Here is a 25,220-nt window from a genome sequence, read left to right as displayed (position 1 = left end):
CATAAAGTGCAATGAATGGCATTTCAAATACAAAAGCTAATCCTGCCATTACTGACTGGCTCATTGTTTTAATCATTCATGTCATAGCTCCATTATCTGGTCCAATGGAATGATGGCAGACTACTCTCTGTAGGAAATCTTAAACTCATTTTTTTGGGGTAGGAAGAGGATTGGACGTCTGCTTATTAAGAACATTAATTGGAGTCAAGGGGAAAATAAGCTCCTGAATGAGGAAAAGTGTTAAAGGACAAAAGTAATAAATAATTTTCTCGTATACAGCTCTTTTCATCCATAGGTCTCAAAGCACTTTATAAAGACAGGTACATATCATTATCCTCACTTTACAGACAGGGAAACTGAGTCAGTGAGGTGCCCAAGCAAACACAGAAAACCTGAGACAGAAACAGATGGCCTGACTCCCAGTCCTGTATATTATCCAGAAAAGATTGCAGAAACCTTACTCTCATAAATTTTATCCAGGGGAACAAATGTCAGAATAGTATTAACACCTGACTGAAAGGAAACCTACATCCTTCCATTCCTAGCTGACTCAACAAGGAAAGGGCCAGCAGTGTCAGGATGAAAGGAGGAATGTAGGCATGGGAGAAAAAAAAACAGTGGCTCAGAATGTGTGAAAGGTACAAATCCATCCATGAACTAGATCTTCGGAAGGAAGGGCATAGGAACTTTACTAATTTTTACACAGGAAATTAATCCACATATTTTCCAGACAGTTCACAAACAAAAATAGCCTGGGTATATACATCACAGACTGAGGAAGCTGCTATTCAGGGTACAGCATATACAGGAGTAAGATATCTGCATATTCAGAATCACTTTTTATTGTCTAGTAAAATGTTGGTCATGCTATGTAGCCAGGGCCGGCTCTAACCTTTTTGCTGCCCCAGGCAAAAAAGAAGAGCACCGCCCTGCCCGTAACACCACCCCCCCCCGCCGAGTGCCGCGCCGCCGAAACCCACGCTCCCCCCCCAGCGCGCCAAACCCCACCCCCCGATTGCCACGCCAGGCCGCTCAAACCCCCGCCACCCTCCCCGAGCGCCAAGTCGCCCAAAACCCCTGGAGCGCTGGACCGGGCTGCCGAACCCCCCCGAGCACCTCGCCGGGCTGCCCAAACGCCCACCCCCCCGAGCGCCTTGCTGGGCCGCTCAAACCCTCGGAGTGAAGCGCCGCGCCAGCCAACCCCGCCCCCCCCAGTGCTGCACCGCCGAAGACCCCGCCCACCCCCAGGGCCGTGCCACGCCACTGAAACAAAAAAAAAAAGCCCTTGAGCGCCGCCCCGCGAACAAAAACAAAAACACCGCACACGCCCCCTGCCACCCTAACATTGGCCGCCCCTTATAAGGTGCTGCCCCAAGCACGTGCTTGGTCAGCTGGTGCCTGGAGCCGGCCCTGTATGTAACCATCCTTCATCTTTCATATAACCACTAAGGTGTTGCTCTAATCCAACACTGCCTTTTTGCCAAAGATGGGCCTTTTTTCCCCTGTGTGAATAGTGTAATGTGCTGGCTCAGATGTGTGATCATATTATCCACTAGTGACTAAGCCATAAAGAGGACATAATCCTTTCTATGACAGTGAGTTAATGAAGGGACTCCTTTAACGCAAGCAGGTCTGTGATTAAGGAGACAATGGTTCTGTGGTATGTCCAAGATGTGTCATGTGTATAGTATATACTAATGTTCCTGATGCTTATATGCAGCACATATTCTACGTTCATTGCAATTGAGTCTGATCACCTGGTTCTCACAAAAACCAATCTCCTGCTGAAATCAGTGGGAATTTTGCCTGTACGAGAAGTACAATATCAGAATCACAGAGAATTGTTCTTTTTTTACACACTTTCACACCCTTGACACTGATTTTCAGATGCTAAGTTTTCAGTCGGTAATGACTTTCAGTCACTAGATAAAACACTACTGTATTTAGAGTAACATCTCAATTATTCCCATATTACAGTTCAGTTATTCCATATATCTTATGACAAAGTTATATGTGCTCTGGCATCAGTGCAGAGAGAAGAGCATACCCTCTGTCTGTCCAATACAGTTTACGGTTAATCCAGTCCACAGCAAGACCTTCAGGTGTATCTATAGCTTCGCAAATAATTTTTTCACGATTTGAGCCATCCAGATCAGCTTGTTCTATCCACTTCAAGGCTGTGTGTGCAAAATAAATCTGTTAAAAGGAAACATAAGAGTTATTTCCAACTATTTCACAGATAATATCTGTCCAATTTCCCTGATCTTACTGTTTCATCTCTATGAATTTTCTTTTTGGAAACATCCCTATTCATTTATTTATAAAACGGTAACCTGTGATTATTGCTCAAACAGGCACTTATCCTTCAACCAGAATGACTTCTGCAGGCTGAGCATACTTAGCAGTAAATCTTAGGTGTCCTACATACCACTTCCTGAATAATCATGGTTCCCTTTTAGACAGCAACTTCCTAAAGTGAAACACAGCCCATGAAACAAGAGAAGGAAGAGACAGAAAGAAATGTGTTAATATTTAGTTGCCAGATCATTTAAGTAAATGAAAGGAAGTGTGTGGAGGGGGATGGATATAATTTGCTCCTGTTTCACCTCTTTTCACATTTGTCTTTGTTATTTTCTTAAATAACAGGCCCAGTCCTGCAAGATGTTCCAGGACCCGACTCTAATGAGGTTGCAGGCAGGCACAAGGGTCTGGCCTACGCAGAGAACCTTGCAAGGTCTCAGCCAAAAATTGAAAGTCTCCACTGTCTAGAGTTATGGTTACCACCATTCGCAGGAGGGGGGGAAAAGCCATTTTATATTTGGTATCAGCAGAGAATTGTATCCCGAACTGCAAAACTGCATACAAAATAACACTAAAACTTCACTGCAAATGCTAACAACATAAATGCCTTTGTACTGACTGAAGATTTTTCTTGACCCTTTAACTCAACTCAGGCAAACTCTCATTAACTTCAATGAGTATTTTGCTTGAAAGTAATGAAGGATCAGGCTCTAACTCCTGGAGGCTACTGCAGCCAAACTGGGAGATTTTAGGCTGCTAAAAGTGCAGTAGCACCTGGCCACATGCCACTCCCGGAAGGGGCCAGCACATCCCTGCGACCCCTGGGAGGGAACAGGGGGCTCCACATGCTGCCCCTGCTCAGAACACCGACTCCGCAGCTCCCATTGGCCAGGAACTGCAGCCAATGGGAGCTGTGGGGATGTTATGTGCAGGCAGCGGCAGGGTGCTGAGACCCCCTGTCCCCCACCACCAGGGGCAGCAGGGACATGCTGGCCATTTCTGGGAGTGGCATGGGGCCAGGGCAGGCAGGGAGTCTTCCTTAGCCCCACTGCACCACTGACCAGGAGCCAACTGAGGTAAGTATTACGCATCTGGAGCCGGCACCCCTCACGCCCTCCCACACCCCAACCCCCTGCTCCAGCCCTGAGCCCCCTCCAGCATCCAAACTCTCTCCCAGAGCTTGCACCCCTTACCTGCTCCTGCACCCCAGTCCCCTGGTCCAGGCTCAGCCCGGAGCCACCTCCCACACTCCAAACACCTCGGCCCCAGCCCAGGGCCTGTACCCCCCTCTTGCACCCCAACCCCAGACCCAGCCTGGTGAAAGTGAGTGAGGGGGGATGGAGTGAGCAGGGTGGGGCCTCGGAGAAGGGACGGGCAGGGGGGGCAGGGCAGGGGTGTTTGGGTTTGTGTGATTAGACAGTTGGCAACTCTACCCAGAACCAGCTGCCTGCGTGCAACCTCCCAGTTAGCCACTCCACGCAGCTGCCAGCATGCAACCCTCCAGTGAAACCCCTGCCCAGTTGCCACCTCGCAACCCTGCCCGGGAAGCCCCCTGCGCTTCCACTAGGCGACCCTAGGAGGTTGCCTAGGGCAGCAGGATTTGGGGGGCGACATTTTGCCGTCCTCGGCAGCAATTCAGCGGTGGGGGACCTTCCACGCCGCGTCTTCGGGACGCTTCAGCGGCGGGTCCTTCACTTGCTCTGGGACCCACCACCGAAGCGCCCCGAAGACGCGGAGCGGAAGGACCCCCACCGCAGAACACTCTGAGGAGGAGCACTGCCGCCTAGGGCGGCAAAAACCCTGGCACCGCTCCTGCCCCTACTACCTGTGCCCAGCTGCCTCCATGCTGCTCCCTAAGCCCCCAGGAGGTAATGCTGGAGCATGTGTGCACCAAGCCAAGCAGCCACCGGAGCCAGGTGCTAGGGAGTCTGCTGCCTTGTTACTGCCCATGTGCTGTGACAACAGCAAAGTCTATCCCTTGTCTAGCTGTTTCTGACAGCAAGGAAGACCACTGGGGGACTGGGGCAAGAAGCTGCCCTCTCATTTCTCTGAACTCCCAATTATCCAAATAAAATCTGCATCCCTCATGGTATTCAGATAAACTTGAGCATACTGCATTACCTTAGAGAACAGTGTAGATACGTCTCATTAAAAGGAGAAAACTATTATACAAGGCTTAAAAAAGCAGCATTCAACCACCCCTCTTCCAAATTCACCAAGCTTAGAGCACTGAGATGAGGCAGAACTCACTGGCCCTAATCTGGCAAGCTGCTCCAAGTGGGCTGACACCTGGGTCCAGAAGAAGCACCAGGCAGAATCAGGACCACATTCTGAAATGGCTAACAGGCCAGTCACATTTGCAGAAAGTTGGTTTAATATTACTAGGAGATTTCGGTGCAATGCTTGTTAAAAGAGCCTCTACATACGGTATGGGTTTTGATGCGTATCAGTGGTAAAGATGCCTTGATTTTCTATGATCCTTCAATAAGGATCCTTCAACTTGATATATTTCCAGGAAATGATTCTGAAGTTTAAAGTGAGAAATCAATTGATTATACAAATGTTTTTGTTCTAGACAGCGTCTCCTTTACCAACAGAATTTGGTCCAATATAAGAGATCCACCTTATCTCTTTGTTCTTGACTGTAGTCATGCTTAAAACCATGTGGGAAATCCAGCCATTTTGGCATATGGACCACATTAAACTAATGGAGACAGAACTGAGGGGTCAAATTTAACCGGTGGGCTTGTGTTTATCATCCTACTCATGACAGAACACCACACCAACTGTGTTGCTGGACATTCAACGGAATGATAGCAGCACAGCATGTTATCTGGATCACTGGCAGCAAAAAGATTAAGGTACAAGGAAGCACAATCCATTTGTCCTCACAACACTTCAAAATCCTCTCATTTTTAATGCCTTACCTTACTTTCAACTGGGTCATAGTCCAGTGCTAAAACCATTCCCATCTGCCAGTCGAGTAAACTTGTGTAATCTGTTCCATCAAAAGTGATGCGGCGGATGTCCTGGCCGTTTGCAAACAACAAAAATGGCCTGGGGGCTGTTAATGAAATTTTGCATGCACGTTAATTCTTCTAGGCCCAAAGTAATCTGTAGATAAGATGATTTATGTGTGAAAAAGCAATTAGAGTGCACATTTCTCCTCTCTGTCTCTCCTTGCTCTTTTGTTTCCGTCATCTTAATCAGCGATCAACATCAACAAGATCTCATCAGTAAAGAAGGAAAAAGTTAATTGTCTATCACTGAAAGCAATTACCTCTTTTCCTTTTATTGCTAAATTTTAAACTGGCACTTTTCTCTTCTGCACAGCTGACTGCACAGATATGCTGCATACATGCAGAGCAAATCATGAAGTCCTTACTTAGTTATTACTTAGTCCTTTCCTCAGGCAAAATCCCATAAAAGTCAATAGAAGTCAACACTGGTTCTCCACTTGTGAAGTAACTCCCGGCTCTCCATGTGTCAGTATATAATACCTGCATCTGTAACTTTCACTCTATGCATCTGAAGAAGTGAGGTTTTTACCCATGAAAGCTTATGCCCAAATAAATCTGTTAGTCTTTAAGGTGCCACCAGACTCCTTGTTGTTTTAATAGAAGTTTTGTCTCAGGAAAGGCTGAAAGTCTGGGCCCAGGTATACACAAGCTGAATCACACGGTCTTTTATTTAACAAAGAAACAGAAAGGGAAGTGTTAAAATACAGAACACAGACTCTAAGCCAGACTCACTCCTTCCCCGCCCCCCCTACACCGGCCCATATTGTGGGCACCACTAAGGGTACGTCAACACTTCAATCAAAGGTAGGCATACCCCTGCTAGCTTTCACCTAGCCAGCACATGGATTTCAGAGCAGATTGTACAAGTCTTCCCAGAACCCTGGGCAAGTATTTGCTTTGCTAGCCCACACAGAGGTCTGTGCCACTGCATCTTCATTGCTTTTTTTAGCCACGCTAACTAAATTAAAGCTAGCACAGGTACACCTACCTGAGCTGCAATCATACCTCCAATTCCAGCATCGACATACCCTAAATCAGCATTTTACAATGCAAAGGAGGGGAGCTTGGTAGTGCTTTAGTTTATTGAACTAGCCTTTACCCTTGGGTCCTGGACTTAAATCTCACTTACTTCACCAATGCAGTTAGTCTGACAGTCTCAATTAATCCCCCCAACATACATTAATTAGTGCTGCTGTCGTTGTTTGCATTACAGGATTGCCCAGAGGCTACAAGAAAGATTCGGGCACCATTGTGTGAGGCACTGTACAACCATGTTGTAAGAGACACTTTCTGCCCCAAAGAGTTTATAATCTAAATAGAAATAGTGAATGACAAAGGGTGAAAGGAAGGGTGGGGAAAACTGAGGTACCACGCTTTAGGTCCTGATCCTGCAAGCATGTACATGCTTACCACTACACAGGAGAGGAAAAGTAAACGTGGGTAAGTGTTTGCAGGATCAGAGCCTTGTCATCTGCCCAAGGGCACACAGAGTGCGGCAGAGGCAGAAATTGAACCCACTCATCTTCAGTGCCAGTCCAGTGACTCAGCCACAAGAAAATCCTTCCTCTTATAAACTGTATAACACAGCACCACCATAGAATCCAGTACACTGGACAGTGCAGGACCATAAGGAGCTTTGCACTGCAATAGCAAAGACTGCAGATTGGGATTGACATGCACGGAGTAAAATGGTACAGTACAGATGTGCATATGTCATATGCCTGGTGTTTGACAATGCAACTTATTCATTTTTAAATTTATAAAATGCATCTAGTACAACCTCTCTGGGCATGTGTATAATACATAACATCTAACACTGACAAAAATCTAAAAGTAAAGATTCACTCCAAAAACCAATCTACTCTCAGCCCACCACCACTGTCCTCACCCCAAATAGATGGGCCTTGCACTGTGACATGCATGTCAACAAACTTGGGCTTTTTTGGATCAGTGGTGAAAATAACTTCTGCAATAGAGGGCCACCAGCTGGCCATGCCCTGCCCAGTCCCCACATATAAAAACCTAGACCCCAATTCTGCATTGTGTAGCACATCAGCAGACTGCTGCACACACAGCTCCCCATTTACTTGTGGGGCACAACAATCCCCCCCACCCAAGAGCTACACAATGAAGGATGGGGCCCCTCATGAACTACTGAAGTTGACTAAAAGGAACAATATGTTGCAAGGGAAACTGAACTATGTAGTTATGTATGTCGTGATATATTTCACCATGTTTTATTTTCCCAAACTACCATATTCCTCAAATTCCCAATCCCCGTTAAAAGTTGTTCTACCTTTCTTGTCATATAGCCAGGAATATCCAGGAACACTTCAATACTGACCTATAGCAGTGCAGTGTCTTTTATCCCCCTGCAGCTTATATCCAGGAAAACAACCACACTCCCAGGAAGATGGAGTTAAAGAGGTACACATCTGGCTACATCCACCATTATCCAGAGATGTACAACCTTAAACAGAGCATTTTTAAAAATTTAACTGTAGTTATAATATAAAACACTATAAAAATCACAAGTATCAGCAACAGAACAACCCATACAATTGTGATTTCAACTATGAGATAGATTTTATTGTTGCCAAAGATTTCAGGAAGTCAGCATTATTGTTAAAGGCCAAAGGTTACCAACATGGGTGAACATGATCATCTCCTTCTGTTACATCTCTTCTTGAAGATTTACAACAGGAGCAGTAGGACATATGAACAGAGCTTCCATGTGTTGATTATTTAAGTCAGCTCATTTTACTCAACAGAACTCTAGTCAAATCTACCGAAAGTAACGACTTCCATCAGACACTGAATATCTATGCTTTGTCCCATGGTACAGCAAAGTAAAGCCATTCTCTCACCAGAAGATGAAATGGGTGAGGGTAATTAAGCAATGAAACTCACTGATCTTCTAACTTGACAGGCCAGAACATCATGTTTCGTTGTTTCATTTGCTAAGCCCATGCCGCCTTGTTGGGAGAACGAAGAGTGCAAATGATTTACTAGATTAAAAAAAAAAAATCACTGCACAGCCCTACCCACACCAAGAGACCATTCCTCCCATACATGGCCATATAGAGAATGTGGTCTCATTGGATACATCTGCACTACAGCTGGGTCACGTCTACCAGCCCGAGTAGACAGACATGCGCTAGCTCGACACGAGCTAGCGATAAAAATACCAGGGTGGATGTTGCAGCACGTGCCAGCCACCTAAGGACAGACCCAGGGGGTTGGTTAGTTACTTGAGCAGCTAGACCAAGCCACTGCCTGTGCCACAATGTTCAAAGGCACGCACCCAGCTGCAGTGTAGACATACCCACTGGCTACATAAACTGACTCAACTGAGCCACACTGACTAAAACTATCCCCACCCCCTCGATCCTTCCTAGATCATGGCTCCTAGAACACCAGACTATGGAGAAATTGTAAAAGGGCCACGATGATCCTGGGGGAATTCCTGTGACGCAGAAACTTCACAGGGCCAGCAAAGTAGCCCTACACTGTCTGCCCCATTGCAACCCTTGGTTTAGGAGACACATTTGGAATGGGAGCAGGTGTCAGCAGGGGAAGGTAAGTAACAAAAATGCTTTATACTATGGCTATTCAGGCCACAAAGCAGCCCATAGGCAGCTGAGCTAAGGCTGTCTGAGCTAAGTTAGAGCAGCCCAGAATCTAGGGAGCTGTAAAGTCACCTCTGCTACTCCTCACCACCACCTTGTTCCACTTGTGAGCTGTACTCTCTGTGCTGGTTTCAGAGTAGCAGCCGTGTTAGTCTGTATCCGCAAAAAGAACAGGAGTACGTGTGGCACCTCTGCCAAGGGGAAATTATTAATGTGTGTGTTCTGGAACAAATGTCTGTGGAGTGTCCAGATTAGCATTTACAAAAGGGGCCAGCAGAATACGGCCTGCGGAGGTTCAAATGCCGCTGGCAAGAAATGTTTATTGGTGCAGATGAGTTCTGTTCATCCAATCAAAGAGCATGATTCTCAGCTGTCTTGCACAGTCATTGACAGCTGCACAAAGCTAGTGTGAAACACCATCACGCAGCTTTGGTGCTCAGCACCAGCAAAAAACACAGACTTTAGCACTCTTTAAAGCAAAAAAAAAGGTTAATATACCTACCTGAGCACGTTTTGCCATCTCCTCTGAGCACCGATCCCTCTGGACAGAAGCAAACAGGCCCTCTAGATGTTTCAAGACAACCATGGCTGCATTCAGTGTGATTATTTGCACAGGAAATGAGCTCTATAGTAATTTGAAAAGGAAAAGGATTAAGAAAAACATATACTAACTTGACAAAGGTTAATCAGCATGTTTAAAAAGGCACAACAAAGATTCACGTGTGGACACAGCCAGGATAATATTTCTATTTGCTTTTCAAAATCTCTATTAAGTATAATGGAGAAAGTTGGAATAGTTGCTGTGCTCTGAAGCTGTTAATATGTACCTTGTAATTTTAAACTTTCCAAAATTTTACTGAGATGTCAGCAAAGTAACAGCAATTAAAGACACACTCACCGGTTGCATGTGAAAATGACCAAATAACTGAACAGGGACAGGGGCTCTGAAACTGTGAGGAAGGCTAATCTGAAGAGAAGGATGATCTTGTGGGTAAGGCACTGAACTAGAAATTAGATGATGTGGGTGCAATTCCCAGATCTGCCCTGTATTCCCTGTGTGACCATGAGTAGTTAATCTACTCAGTGCCTCAGTTCTCCATCTGTAAAGTGCGTTATACTATGGGGACAACAACATTCCTTTCTCCCACTCTTTGTTTTGTCGTTAGGCCATAATTCAGAAAGGCACTTAAGCACTGAAGTCAATGGGAACTACACATGTTCCTCAAGGCATGTGCTTAAGTACCTTTCTGAATCAGGACCTTAGATTATAAGGTCTTCCAGACAGGGACCATCTCTTACTTCTGTACACACAGTGCCTATCTCAACGGAGCCCTGAGCTCAGCTAAAGCCTCTAAGGGTATGTCTACACAGCAGTTAAAACACCCATGGCTGGCTTGGATTAGCTGGCTCAGGTTGCAGGGCGGTAAATTGCTGTGTAGACATTTGGGCAAGGAGGGACAGTCCAGACCGAGCCCAAACATCTACACAGCAATTTATAGTTCTGCAGCCTGAGCCCTGCAAACCCAAGTCAGCTGACCCAGGCCAGCCATGACAGTGCCACAGGTCTTTTATTCCCATGTAGACATTCCCTAAGGGTAGGTCTACACTGGAATATAAGCTCAGGGTTAGCAGGACTCGAGTCAGTGGACCCTGAGTTACAGAAACCAGGGCTTGAGCTTCTGCACTGATTGTCAACCCTACATTAAGAATTTTCTAACTTGGGTTCAAATCTGGGGCTCTGGCATCCACACTGCAGCACGCAGAACTGAGTCAAACCAACCATGTCCCAGACTCCCTAGCACCCTCCTGAAATGTGGCTGCTTTAGCCCTTTGACCATGGTGAACTGTGAGAAAACTTGATTGTCCACCCTGTACATTACAGGAAGTTTGAACAGCCAACCCACACATCCTGCTGAGCCATCATTTTGGTCTGTAGAGCCACCAACGTGGAGGGGGCACCATTTGAAGAACTTCTCTTGCTTGCACTTTAAGCAGAGCTTCTGTGAGTTTCAGGTGGACGTTTTGGCAGCATTCTGACCCACCAAAGGCATCTGACAGAGCTAATGATGGAGCAGGAGGAAGAGGACACAGACATGGCAGACTCGAACTGACTGATGCTGCTCACGACACTTGGCATAGCTGCTGAAGTCCCCTACGTAGACTGGCTTTTATGGATCAGGACCACAGCATCATGCAGATGTGGGATGACCAGCAGTGCATCCAGAACTTTTGCATGAAGAAAGCTACATTTCTGGAGCTCTGCGAGCAGCTTGCCCTGATCCTCCAGTGTAAAGACACACATGAGGGTAGCCATCCAAAAGCAGGTAGCCAGCTTCGAGTTATAGCAACCCCAGAATGCTACACATCTGTTGCCAACCGGTTTGGTCCTGGAAAGTCAATGGTGGGTAAAGTTGTGGCAGAGGTTTCTGAGGCAATCAGGCATCTGGTTTACCCCTAGGTGGTGGGCATAAAAGATATTCCTGGAGTAATTGCTGGCTTTGAGAGAATGAGGTTCCCAAACAGCACCGGGGCCATTAATGCAACTCATGTGCCCATACTTTGCACTCCTCAAGGAGCACACAACTACACAAACCACAAAGGGTACTACTCCATTGTTATGCAGGCCCTTGTGGACACAGAGGTCAATTTATGAATGTCAACGGGGGGCTGCACTGGGAAAGTTCATAATGGCATGATTTTCTGCTCACTGGGAGTCTGCGTTCATGGATAGACTGGGACACTATTCCCACCAAATGACATTGCCATAAACAGAATTACTGTCCCCACTGTTATTCTGGGGGACCCTGTGTATCCCCTTTTGTCTTGGCTTATGAAACTGTACCTGACTTCTGAGGCCCTGGCAAAAGATGCATTGATTACACTCTGAGAAGGTGCAGAATGGTTGGTGAATGCATTTGGTAGAGTGAAATCCTGTTAGAGACCTCTACATACTCTTGGATTCCAGTGTCATCAATGCTGTGAGCATTACTATGGCTTGCAGTGCTCTTCACAATCTTTGTGAAGCCAGAGGCGAACCTTTATTATTTTAAATATAAAGTGTTTGAAGTGATGCAGTGACAGCAATAAATTTTCTTGATAAAATAAAAAGATTTATTTATAAATATGCATTTGAAAAGTACATCCAGGCAGGCCAGCTGCCATTACTTCACCACTACCAACAGAACCTTAGCAAAAACAAAAAGTGCATAAACAAGTGCAAACAGTGAAACCATATACAAGACAGCAACAAAGAGTCGTCTGGCACCTTATAGACTATCAGATGTATTAGAGCATAAGCTTTCGTGGGTGAATACCCACTTCGTCAGATGCATATAATGGAAATTTCCAGAGGCAGGTATAAATATGCAGGCAAGAATCAGTCTAGAGATAACGAGGTTAGTTCAATCAGGGAGGATGAGGTCCTCTTCTAACAGTTGAGGTGTGAACACCAAGGGAGGAGAAACTGCTTTTGTAGTTGGCTAGCCATTCACAGTCTTTGTTTAATCTTGAGCTGATGGTGTCAAATTTGCAAATATACAAGACAGAAACCCCCTACCACTATATGTCCCTTGGGCCCCCATTCGCCATATACCTGGCACCGGGGGAGAGGTGGAGGCACTCCATGCCTTGCCCAGCCACTCATGGAGCCTGATTGCATGGGCCACCCAGCCATGGCGTTTTGCAAGCTGTTTCTGGACTGCATCTCTTGGTACCACATAGGGGACTCACACCATGGTGTGGGTCATGCAGCAGAAACCAGCACTCTTGTTGCTTTTAGCGGTATCAACCGCTCAAACAGTTATTTCTGCTGAGCTCTCTCCTCCTCCCTTAGCCACCATTCCTGTTCCAAGAACTGCACCGAAACCCTGTCCTCAAGCTGTGCAGCCAGCCTGAGCCTTTCCTCTTGCCATGCCTTTCCTCTAGCCACAAGTTCCTCTATCTTTGATACTGGACCTGCTCGTTGGCCCTGTCCAGCATAGGTGCCGACTCTGTGGGTGCTCCGGGGCTGGAGCACCCACGGGGAAAAATTGGTGGGTGCTTAGCACCCACCGGCAGCTCTCCACCCCTCCTCACCTCTGCCTCCACTCTGCCTCTGCCTCCTCCCCTGAGCGCGCCACATGCCCACTTTTTCCCCCTAGCTTCTAGTGCTTGCACCACGAAACAGTTGTTTCATGCGGTAAGCCCTGGGAGGGAGCGGGGAGGAGGAAGAAGGCAGGGCCGGGGTGGGAATTTGTGGAAGCGGTCCAATAGAGGCAGGGAAGGGGCGGAGTTGGGGGCGGACTTTGGGGAAGGGGTTGGAATGGGGGTGGGGAAGGGGCAGGGAAAGGGTAGAGGCGGGGGGGGTGGCGCAAGCACCACCGGCGCCAGAGAAAGTTGGCACCTATGCTGTCCAGAATTCCAACCAGAAGTTCACCAGAGAAACACTTCCTCTTGGAATGGTTCATGAAGATACACTGGCTCAGGTTCCTGTTGCAGTGTGGGCGAGCTGCAGAGGTACTGCAGCCAGTAGATGTTAAGGGGGCTGGAACAGGACAAGACACAGTGGATTATTGTCTCATACAGCTTAGTGCAGGAGCACAGAAAAAATCCTTTTTAATTTCAAAGACATAAAATGTTACTTTTCCAACTGAACTTCAATATTTTGTGAGAGGGATACTTCAGATCACAGAAGGCCTCTGGACACAGCCTGGTTCATCGCAGTGAAAGAAGTGCATAGACAATGGTAAGTTAAAAACGCAAAATTGTTTTTCGCTTTCTAAAACTTGCAGAACTATTTGGGTTTGGTGCAGGTGGGTGCCCATCGGTGGCCATTCTGCAAAAGCTTTTTCTATCATTTCAGGCCTTCCACATTTTGGAGGACATAACAGTTCTTGGCCGATTGCCAAAGGGAGATGTTATCCCAAACTGCTGGTGGGAAACCTGCAGTGTACAACTGAAATATTCACACATGTAGTGACTGAATAGCTCATCTATGAGTGGAGTGGGCTGGTCAGCTACCGAGGTGGCCCTGGAAAATATTCTTCTCTCCAAAATGCTACTACCTATCTGGAGTTCCTACTGCAGGAAAAGTTTGCAACTATCAGCATGAGGGAAATCAACAGGATGCTGCATTAGCTTCCACAAGGCTTAGCCTGTTATGACTGCATGGAAACACCCGGAACTGCACAGCATTCTTCCTTACCCTTCTGCCTCTTGCCACGTTTCTGTACAAAATTTCAAAGCCCCGTCAAATTTGGCACAAATGATTTTGTCACCTATGGACTGCCTTTGGCTGAAAATGGACTAGAATCACTGTTTCCAGGTGGCTTGTTACGCCATTGAGTGGTTACAGAGCGGCATCCTTACAGATATGGCAATATACAATTATTATTTTAAGGAACAGGAATGCCCTAGCCAAAACTTGTGTGTTCTCAAATAAATATTTACTTTCAAGGTGTTTTTACAGTTTTGCATTTTCTGGTCACCATTTTGAATGCCACGTGGTGGAGGAAGAGGGAGCCACGCTACTGGTGGCAGACAATCTGACATTAGCAGATACTTGTGCCAGCTGGGGCTTCTAATAACTTTTGCATTGGTTCATAGAATGGAAATCCCTCCCCTTACAGTATCAACAAACATTAAAATGGAGCCAGAAACTTATCACACTCAGGGCAGTTTCTGTTCCTTCTGTGTCTGCTGCAAGCTCCTCAGGCATCAAACAGCTCCTCAGAGTATGGCCTCTGGATGTGTTGCTGTTGCTCCTGCTCCAAAGCCTCCTCTGGGACTGGTTTCAGCGACAGAGTCACTTCACTGTCCTCATTCAGCACCTGCTGCTGACTCCCATCCCAACAGTCCCCATGCTGGATTCTGGGGGCAGGAGAGCACCGTCCTGGCTGACCAGGCCATCATGCACCACAGTTGGTTCTGTGCTTGGCACAATGCCCAGCACCTGATCAAACTCTTCATAAAACGGACACGATGTCAGCGAGTTGCGTAAGGTGCGGTTCTTGTTCCTGGTTTTCCTGTCAGCTCCGTCCTAAACCACTTAATCTGCTCCCTGTGGTGGTCACCACTCCACTAAATTTGCAACACTGTCAGCTTCTTTGCTATTTGCTGGTATGTGTGGTCATTCCTGGTACTTTTACTCAAGTTCACAGTTTTGCTGGCCTCACACCAAAGATTTGCCAAAATCTGGCTATGCTCCTGTGATCATGAAGCAATGCAACAGACCTCTTCTGCTCAGTCTCGATTGCAAATACAGAAGGCTGTCTGATGGTCTGCTTGCAGCTGAGTGTTCAGAAGACAATAGAAGGGTTAAACGCTGATTCACCCAGCTGCTGCACTACACCAAGGGGGGCTGCACTTCCATTTCCCTGGAGTCAACTGGAGATTCTTGGGATAAAGGGACAAAGGCAGCTGGGCCATGGATGGTGGACACTGATGCAAGGCTAGTCACCCGCTGCCCTGAGTCTCTGTCATTGCCACAATGTCCTCTCTGCTATTTTTAGCTCAGCAGCTCAAGCAAAGCTAGTGCGAGTCTGTCTACCCCAGCTGGGAAGCGCTCTCTCAGCTGCAGTGTAGGTATACCCTAAGTGCTACAGTAATGCAAACAATAAATAATAATAGTAACTAAAGGCAAAAGAACTTGGTGGGAAAAACCTAGAGCTACCAATGCATGCCCTTCCCCCAGTCAGCCATCACAAGAAACTGATCACATGGGATACAATCACCTGTTCCCAACATTTGATCACTGATCCAAAGAAAAGAGGGGGGAAATAAAAAAAAAATTAACTTCCTTGCCAATATGCCACGAAGGAAAATTTCTTCCTTGCAGAATATTGTTGATTAATTCAATCATGTGCATATGAACAAAAATCACCAGATTAGCAGCTAATCCCACTAGTATCCAATTAATATGGTGGGGTTGTAGTTACTTAAGGTGCTGTTTGTCTCTTTAAATACTGCTACACCCACTGTGGTAATTCCTCCAGACAGACAGAGCCTGTATGTAACCATTAGTGATTGGAACTGCAGTGTTCTGACTCTGGAACATATTCTCTCAGTTCACCAGAGTCTTAACTGTTGATCTTCCAGGCACACAAGGAAGGTGAGATATTTTTTCTTGGTAAGAAATTGTAAATTGTCATCAGTCTCAGTAACCGTTATACTGCCTATTGTGGGCAGAAGACTTGTTATGATTCTTTCAATTCTTTTGGTAAATTCAGGGAGAGGCTCATAATATGTGTATATTTATAAATAAATACAAAACTATTCCTTTTTTTCTTGAATACCATGATGGTAAATTCTGCCATTACTTCCTGTGGGAGAAAACAGACTTTCCAGAAAGCACAGAACTGACAGGATTTTCCATCACAACTGTTGACAGCGCCAACTGCATCTTTAGGTTTCCTTCATAAATTCTCTTTTCCTTTCAAGTAATTAGAGAAGAGAACAGCCCTAGATGTCCTCCTTCCAGCCAACATATTTGTTTCTTTACACTGCCTTAGTGCCATATGGTAACATCTGTTGGGAGGACTGATACTGGAACAAATGCAGGTTTCCCACCGATGCTTCTGTGTCTGCTGGCTTGAATGATACATAGCTGCTGTAAATATTCCTTATACAAGACAACTGTGCTCTGCAATGCACTTTTCTGACCTCTTAAGTACCTTGAAAGAGGTCTAGAAACTGACCTTACATTAATACCCTAATAGGAATTTATGGCTTTAGAATGATGAGACTTATATAATAAGCAGGGAATCATAAAAGTTTCAGGCTACTGTGTGGGCTTCCACTATTCCATCTCTATGCTTAGTTGAGAGAATGTGCTGGTATAGTGATTATGTGCGCACTGTATGGAGTGGGAGTCATTTTGTATTATACAAGTTATAGCAGCAATCTAGGAGTTAAATTAATCTATGCTTGGTCCGTTGCCTGTCTCAGAAGCAGATTATCGTCTTCTCACCTTATATCACTGTTCAGCACTTAAATACTAAGCTGATAGGTGCCTTGGATTGACAGAGTGATGAGCAGTGTTGAAAATGTTTCCAGTCCCAAGTAGCTGCATGTAAGATAGTACCACAAATAAATCATCCAAAGAGAGGGATAGATTGCAATAGGGCCTCCTCCTTAAGCCTTTGCATTCCATGCAAAGGCCTGTCACAATCGCAGTCCCTGAGCTCAGCAGAGCATAGGAACTGCTTCTCCCTCTGTATGCCCCAAGGTGCACATTTCATCCAACTGGAGATGCGGAGAAGCAGAGCAAAAGCTCCCAAGCAGGCCAGATGCACCAAGGGAAGCAGACTGTACCATCCTACCGTACCATAGTGGAGCCTCCCCCATCCCACCGGGCACCAAAATGGGCTTATGCCTTTTGGAGCATGCTACTCCTGGGATAGAGCAGTGCCTCATTGCCTATGCCTAAATGCCACAACTAAGCCCAGGACAGTTTGGGGACGAGTGCCAGACTAGCAGCCAATAGTAACATGCTGTGAGGGTGAGATTTCATGAGATACAGAACATACCCAAATTGCTAACCTGTGAAAAATAACAATGGCATGTACAGTGGTGAAATGAAACCCCTTTAAAATACACCTGGGCAACAGAGTTTCCACTGAATTTTCACAGGACAGTGCTGCCCCACAGACACATTATTTTAAACAAATTTTCTTCTTTCCCCCATGGGTAAGTGTAGCATGTAAAAGAAAAGGCATTTTCCAACCACTGTCTGAAAACAAACACAGCACAGGTAGCACTGAAGGGACGTAATACACATGCATGCTTATCCTAATCAAGCACAAAGGGAAAGTCAGTTAAAGAGTCCAGTTGTACTGGTAACCACACAGACTTTCCAAGCCCATGTTTCCAACAGTTTTCCATGACAAACCTAAGGAACATTGTATCTGTGTAAATCTGAGTGGAGGGTTACATAATTTTAGGGTCTCAACAAAGGAACATATTAGACTGCACCAGAGGCATGACTGCCCCCCATCTCCCCTCCTGGTCAAACACAGTGATGCAGGCACTCTCTGCCTCAGTCTCCTCCTCTAATGTAGGTTCCCTCAGCCTTCCCCTCACAGGGCAGCACCCCTTCCTGCACTACCTTTAAATCTTCCCTGCTCTGTCAGAGAGCACCATTCCTGGCCTGCTTTCCCTGGAATCACTCTCACAGCTCTCTGGAATTCCCGGCTTCCACGAGAGCCTAACCTGTTTCCTGTAGCTCCTCCCTGCAGCTGACTTCTGTCAGCCTGATGAACACCTGGGTCTCCCAAGGCTATCTGCTGACCCTATTTTTCCCTCCCCCTCAGGCTGGGAGGCAGCTAATTATGGCACAGATGAGGGTGATTGAACAGGGCTGGCTCAAGGCCTCCAGACCTTTAAAGAGGCAGGCTGCCCTGTTACAGGCTGTTGTGAGCAAACTTATGCAAAATCTCTTTACAAGATTTGCAAAGCACTGTGCACATGTCACACCCTGCATCCCCCATCCCACATCAGCTGGGGTTGGGAGTTTAAGGGGACCAGCAGGAGGACTGCTTCTCTGAGTCCTGGCTGGCTCAGTCCTGGGAGAGGGACACTCACCCCTCCCTCTAAAGGCATTTCTCCTGCTGGGCTAAGACCAGCCAGAAAAGACAGAGGAAATGTGCAGGAGCATCTCCAGCTTTTCTGCCGCCCTAGGTGGCAGAAGGTCCCACCCCGAAATGCCACCCTCCACTGAGGCAGTGGAAGGTCCCGTCGCCGAAATACCGCCGCGGTCGTCGCCCCCCAAATTGTAGCGCCCTAGGCGACTGCCTAGGTCGCCTAATGGGTTGCACCGACCCTGGAGATGTGGGTGTACTGGAGAACTCCCTCTTGCTGGTTATTATGTAAAACTTTGTCCTCTCATAATGACCTCTCTCAACACCTGGTAGGGATTAAAACACTGTTTACCCCACAATTATGCTAATAAAGCTGACGCCTGATGCTTTATCCCACCTATGTGCACTGAGGTGGATAGGATTCACCTTTGTTTCCTGACCAAGTTGGCTAGGGACACAAAATTACTTTCTGGTTCCCACATACAGTAGGGATTTAGGTGTTCGTATTCCCAAGTCTTACAGTCAGCAGCTAGATCTGCCTCACAGAAATGGGTGTAGAGGCACTTAGGCTTGGATCCTCAATGATTCCAATGGAAATTAGGAACCTAATCAGCCTCAGATACTATGGTGATTATGAGTATGGTATAAGAACCTACGTAGAACAGAACAGAATAGAATCATGGCTAAGAATAAAAATTAAAAGAAATATTTGTGTGGCCAAATTCCATCTTGGTTGGGCAATTCTAAATGAATGAAACTATGATTAAACAATTAGACCAATCAAACATGAATAAAACACTGTTGAAATTACTTAATTGATCCAGATCAGTTACTAAAGTGCTTCTAAAGACCTGGAGTAGCAAAAAGGGAAATTTTAAAACGTTCAGGAAACGATATCCCATTAGACCAACTGACTGGGAATATATGAGCTTGTCAAATTCATAATCCTGCTGAGAAACAAATCTAGAAAAGTGTGTCATAAAGAGATCATTTCACATCACAGCCAGAAGATGTGAAGGGTCTAACACAAGGATAATATTACACAGAAAAACAAAACCAAAAAAAGCAGCATTCCTAACCTTTCAAACTACAAAGGTGGTGATCAGAACATCAATTTATAGAAGATATTCCAAGAAAAAGAAATGATCCTACTTTCCATTTTGATATATCAGAGCATATTGGATACTTACTCCAAGAGTACGCATTATATGTATTTCATATAACAAAAATACTAGGAACTATAGTTGTATACTATAGATGTGAATCTATAGAAATGACTGGCTAAGCTTCACAATGATATACTCAGAAAATCTTTCTATCTCTGGGGAATGAAATGGAGGTGTTATTTCAATTTTCATGCTTTGGGGATATATTATTTCCATTATTAATCAACCACGAGACTCTATATTATGTTAAACATTATGGTTCATTGTACTATCTGCAAGCTGTTTGAAGCCGGATAAGCACACAACATATGTTTATTTAGGCTAAGAGTGTTTGGCACCTTTCCTACTCACATATGCTATGTTCTAAATATGTGTTACTTATTGTCTTATATTAGGGTTATACCACTTACAGAATACTTCAGTAGATGGAAAATAATACCTCACAAAATAAAACAAAAATCACTCAAAAAGAGATTTCTTGGATATAATCACTTCGCATATGGTCATGAAAAGTGAGAGGATGTTGTAATTTAACTTAACTGCTAGAAATTTTTGTGATTTTCCCCAAAATCATCTCAAAGTTGCTATCATTTGAAAAACTGTTCAGGAAAAGTTCCCCAAATAAATCGGGAGTCCAAAGTCCACAAGACTCCTACCTACCCACACAAGTGAAATCTGTGTATTTTGGTGAGTTTTATATTATTTTATATGATTACCTTAATTATCATTATCTCAAAATGGATACTCTCTCAGGTTGTTAAAGATCTCTTTAAGATCAAGCAAGATAAAAAAATTCACTACCTCCTACATTCTCTACCTTATATATTGCTTTGTGATATTTATCACCAATGTTGCAAAAACCCACTGTCAACATTGCAAAAGTATATACACAGCCAGGGATGGGAGAACCCCAAAAGTTGAGGTTCATAGCTTGGAACTGGTTCAGGTAAACATCCTAGGATTTGGATGCTTAGTTAACTCCTGTAGGTTCCATGAGGCTCACACTTGATTATCCATATGTAATTTATAGTTGGTGGTTAATTTGTAATGAAAGAGGTGCTGGGGCTCAAGCAATTTTTTTTTATATTCATAACTGGTAGAGCAAGCCCAGAGGTGCCAGGGCTATGAACTGCCAAGCATAGAGGTGCCGGGGGGCGGGGGGGGGGGGGAGAGAAGCTAAGTCCTGGCACAAATTAAGCACTGCTTTTACTTCCTCAAACATGACCTCTAAATTTGGTTCACTGAATCAAAGCTGATGTAATTTACACATTAAAGGGCTGGAAGAGAGAAATGTAGCAACACTGGAAACACTAGGTTTGTGTAAGTGAGGATTCCAGGATCAGTCCTCAAATGTTTATGTATTGCAGCTACTTACCATGACATGTTTTTCTATCAGGCAGCAAAATATAACCTCGTGGGCATGTACAGTAATAGGAGCCAGGGATATTTACACATCCCAGAGTACAGCCATGGTTCCAAAAAGCACATTCATTGACATCTGACAAGAGAAACAATTGTATGACACAGTAGGGTCATTATATATTTAATACATGCAAGGTCATGGATTAATAAAGCAATGTAACATTTCTAGAAGAAATTCTTATTTAGTTGTTCTATTGAAGATAGGATATTTCTTTTGTCAAATATGCTGATCTTAATAAACTATGAAAAGAAAGCTTGTAGAGTTCAAACAAGCTAGAGAATGTACTGATTTATAATTATGAAGGGTACAAATTTTAAGTGCCTAAGGGCCAATTTTTTGGTATTTAGATGCCTCAGTGACTTAGGGCAAAATTTTCAAAAGCACCTAAATGATTTAGGATCCTAAGTTCCACTTTCTAAAGTGATTCCATTTTATTTCAATAGGAGTTAGGCACCTAACCTGCTCAGACACTTTTGAAAATCCTACTAGGCACCTATCTGCATCTTTAAGGGCCTAAATACCTTTATAAATTTGACTCCTGAGTGATTAGTATGCTTTTATAAATTTTACCCTAAAACAAGTTTTACAAATTAAAGAAAAAAGTTCAAAGAAAAATACTGGACTGTTTAATTTGGATTAAAACAAGTGAGGTACAATTTTCAAAAGTAAGAGGTTTAGGCGCTTGAGTAACTTTTGAAAATGTGACTGAGGTACCTACATCACTTAGGCACGTTTTGACCATTTTACCCATTGATTCATTTCAATTCTTATAAGCACACAAAATTATGCACGCTTATCTGAACATCATCTGACTAATCCAAACTGAGACTGCAACATTTCACAAAGAACAGACTTCCTTGAGGTATTTTGGTACTTCTGCTTCTAGATTCAATCAGAACCCGGACATGTGAAAATGAAATATAAGGAAAAAAAGAAAGTAAACTGAAATTTTTAGAACCTCCAAAAGAAACATAATTCAAGATTTGAGAAAAGGCTAAAGTGTGGGAGAAAGCTTATCCAACTGCCCCATCCATCCCATGTTTTGAACCATATATTACCTTCACAGTATTGCCTATTTCCACTCAAAACAAATCCATTCGAACACTTGCACCGATGGGTCTTGGAGTCATCCCTGCAAATGCTTCTCTTGCAGTTTTCTTTGTTCAAATGGCAGGATCTGTGTTCTGGAAGAGTAAATGTTTTCTAGGATGGAGATTGAGTTATAAAATACAAAATTCACCTTGACATACAGAACCTGATTTCATAGTCACTTTTCATGTGGAAGTCAGATTGATTTGAACTACTGCACCATCAGACCCATGATATTCAGTGAGAAAGAAGGACACAAGCATCTTTGATCTCCTCCTCCAAATCCTGCCTCAAAACCCATTCACCATGCTTTCCACCAATGATTTCCACCCTGGTGTTGTCTATTCATTAATAATTATTATTATTTATTATTATTTGTATTGTGGTAGTACCTAGGAGCCCCAGTTCTGGATCAGGACCCCAATGTGCTAGGCACTGTACCAACACAGAACAAAAAGATGGTTCCTGCCCCAAAGAGTTTACAATCTAAAGCTTGCCTTGCCTCGGTCTGTCTTTTAAAACAGCAGAACTCTTGCTGTATAAACTGACATTTGTATTTGTTTTAACTTTTATTGCTCCTTTCCCTACAACCTTCATCTGTTACTTTCATGTTCTATGTTTGTCCAATTTAGACTATAAAAATTCTTTGGGGAAGGGACTGTGAAGCCATCCAAGATTATGGTGCTATGTGCATGTTTAGTATTCAATAATCATTATGACAATTAATGTGAAGCTTCTTTCATGAACAGAGAATAAAGCCTACTAAGTAGGATCACCTTAGAAACAGTAATAATACTCCAGAAGCCCTTTAAAGACCGCTGAAATTCTTCCAGACACTCCAGGGAGCCACACTAGTAATGGAACCTATGCGGAGTTTACCCAGCTACTGCTTTGTGATATTTAAAGTAACCGATGAAACTGATTGTTTGCGTACTAAGATTGATGTTAATATCTAATAGTCTAGGCTGCCTCTGCCACAAGTTAAAAATACACTTAATCGAAATAAACCCATCAACTAACCACCCGGCACAAAACAACTCCCAACTATATTTATCCTCATGCTAAACTCCTCTCCTCCAAATAATACCCAAAGCCTCCACTAAAGCATGCACTGACAGTCAACAAACAGAGGTTATCTTGGACCTTTACTCCATGAGTCCAGCTAGAGTGCCTCCACCCATCACAGTTGTGGGAGGAGGGAAGCAGGATCTCCAGTATGTAGGTTCCAAGTCTAGTTAGTTTCTACTGTATTCATCTGCCAATTCTAAGGAAACTCCTTCTCTTTAAAGTTTTGCTTCTTCTGGTGGAAGGCTATTTTAATCCTGCCAGTTAAGAGCAGAGATGCTCTGGGCTCTAACTCTTGCTTCTCTTCAGTCATCTCCACAAATTAGGGAAATAACCTTGTGTCATTTTCCACTGGTAAAATCAAGTCAGCAAGCTACTATCTAAAAATGAAGCTCCTTGTGCTCCAACAGGAGAGTGGGGGCAGGCTAAAAGCCATGATTGTGTAGGATCATTTATGGCATCAGGAGAAAGGACAGAACTGGTTTGGCTGGAGACCTGTGGTCAATAGTCAGAGACTCACAAGATGATTTTTGTTGGTTTGCAAAGTCAGAGTGGTGAGATGCATCTGGGCCAAATGCAAGATGATCCCTCAACCAGAAAAGGACTGTCTGCCTCTGTGATCCACTTTGCTGTCTCCACCTATCTGTGCATGTACAGGAGAATGGTCCCTTTACAAAGACCTTATCACCTTGCCAACAGTGCGTATGATATTGCATCCTGTTTCATATGCTAATTATCATTTTATTCCTCTCTGTTGTTTATATATGACTAATAATTAATCATTTACTTTGTTCTGCTGCCTGGACTTTATGGAACATTTGTGGTGAATTGTCTTCTTTGTCATGTTCATTGTCACTTTGGACAATGGGGATTCGTTTATCTTATCTACTGTGTGCTACTGATGAGACTCTCACAACTTTTTTCCTCGCAAGTGCAGGGGGATTGTTCTTGTCAATAAATAGGAGTTAAGAGTAGACACCAGAACAGGTGATCCGCCACTATAACAGTATACACAATGGGCACATGCATAGGGAGACAAGGCGGGGGAGTATGCTTAAAGGAACTAGAATCTGTAAAATGAGGTTTTGCCATTTTCTACAGATGGGAGGTACACACCTGTGCAAGAACCTAATTTCACAAAAGATTTGGCCAATGCAAGCAGCCAGGCCAGACAGTCACATGTCAACAGGACTGGCAATGGGCAATCAGCCGCCAGTAAAGGTTATAGAATCATAGAAGATTAGGGTTGGAAGAGACCTCAGGAGGTCATCTAGTCCAACCCTCTGCTCAAAGCAGGACCAACACCAACTAAATCACCCTAGCCAGGCCTTTGTCAAGCTGGGCCTCAAAAACCTCTAAGGATGGAGATTCCACCACCTCCCTAGGTAACCCATTCCAGTGCTTCACCACCCTCCTAGTGAAATAGTGTTTCCTAATATCTAACCTAGACTTCCCCCACTGCCACTTGAGACCATTGCTCCTTGTTCTGTCATCTGCCACCACTAAAAACAGCCAAGCTCCATCCTCTTTGGAACCCCCCTTCAGGTAGCTGAAGGCTGCTATCAAATCCCCCCTCACTCTTCTCTTCTGCAGACTAAACAAGCCCAGTTCCCTCAGCCTCTCCTCGTAAGTCATGTGCCCCAGCCTCCTAATCATTTTCGTTGTCCTGGGTCTATAGAGGGCAGAATGGTATCCTATGATAGTGCCAAAGCAGCTTTCCTAAATGACATAGCACAGCATCAACAACAAGGAATGCCGGCCTCTGGCACATTAGAGCCAAAGACAGAGGGACAGATAAAGACCTTATTAGAGCAGCTTATCCACAATAACAACTACTGAAGAACACAAAGGAAAAAAGTATCCGAGTTAAGCTAGCAGTTGAACTTCAAGATGACAAAAGCAGAGTCGATTGTGATTCAATTTCAAATAATCTTCTGTTTGCTGCCAAATACTGTTGTTATTGGTTCCCTGTG

General features: G+C 44.5%; 1 protein-coding gene across 4 annotated transcripts in view; it reads right to left on the bottom strand.

The window, feature by feature from the left end:
• The window catches only part of EGF (epidermal growth factor), a 98,662-nt gene that overhangs the window by 38,471 nt on the left and 34,971 nt on the right, over positions 1 to 25,220 (bottom strand). For all 4 annotated transcript variants that reach the window (XM_034771517.1, XM_034771516.1, XM_034771515.1 and 1 more), the window contains exons 7-12: positions 22,152 to 22,277; positions 21,046 to 21,168; positions 9,453 to 9,575; positions 7,666 to 7,791; positions 5,229 to 5,365; positions 2,048 to 2,196 (exon numbers count right to left, since the gene is read on the bottom strand). In XM_034771517.1, coding sequence (XP_034627408.1) covers positions 2,048 to 2,196; positions 5,229 to 5,365; positions 7,666 to 7,791; positions 9,453 to 9,575; positions 21,046 to 21,168; positions 22,152 to 22,277 — 784 coding nt within the window. The remainder of the gene's footprint in view (positions 1 to 2,047; positions 2,197 to 5,228; positions 5,366 to 7,665; positions 7,792 to 9,452; positions 9,576 to 21,045; positions 21,169 to 22,151; positions 22,278 to 25,220) is intronic.

The sequence above is a fragment of the Trachemys scripta genome, chromosome 5 (assembly GCF_013100865.1).
Source record: "Trachemys scripta elegans isolate TJP31775 chromosome 5, CAS_Tse_1.0, whole genome shotgun sequence".
NCBI classification, from domain to species: domain Eukaryota; kingdom Metazoa; phylum Chordata; order Testudines; family Emydidae; genus Trachemys; species Trachemys scripta.
Note: the sequence above shows the minus strand (reverse complement) of the source record. Positions and strands in the feature narration are given on the sequence as shown.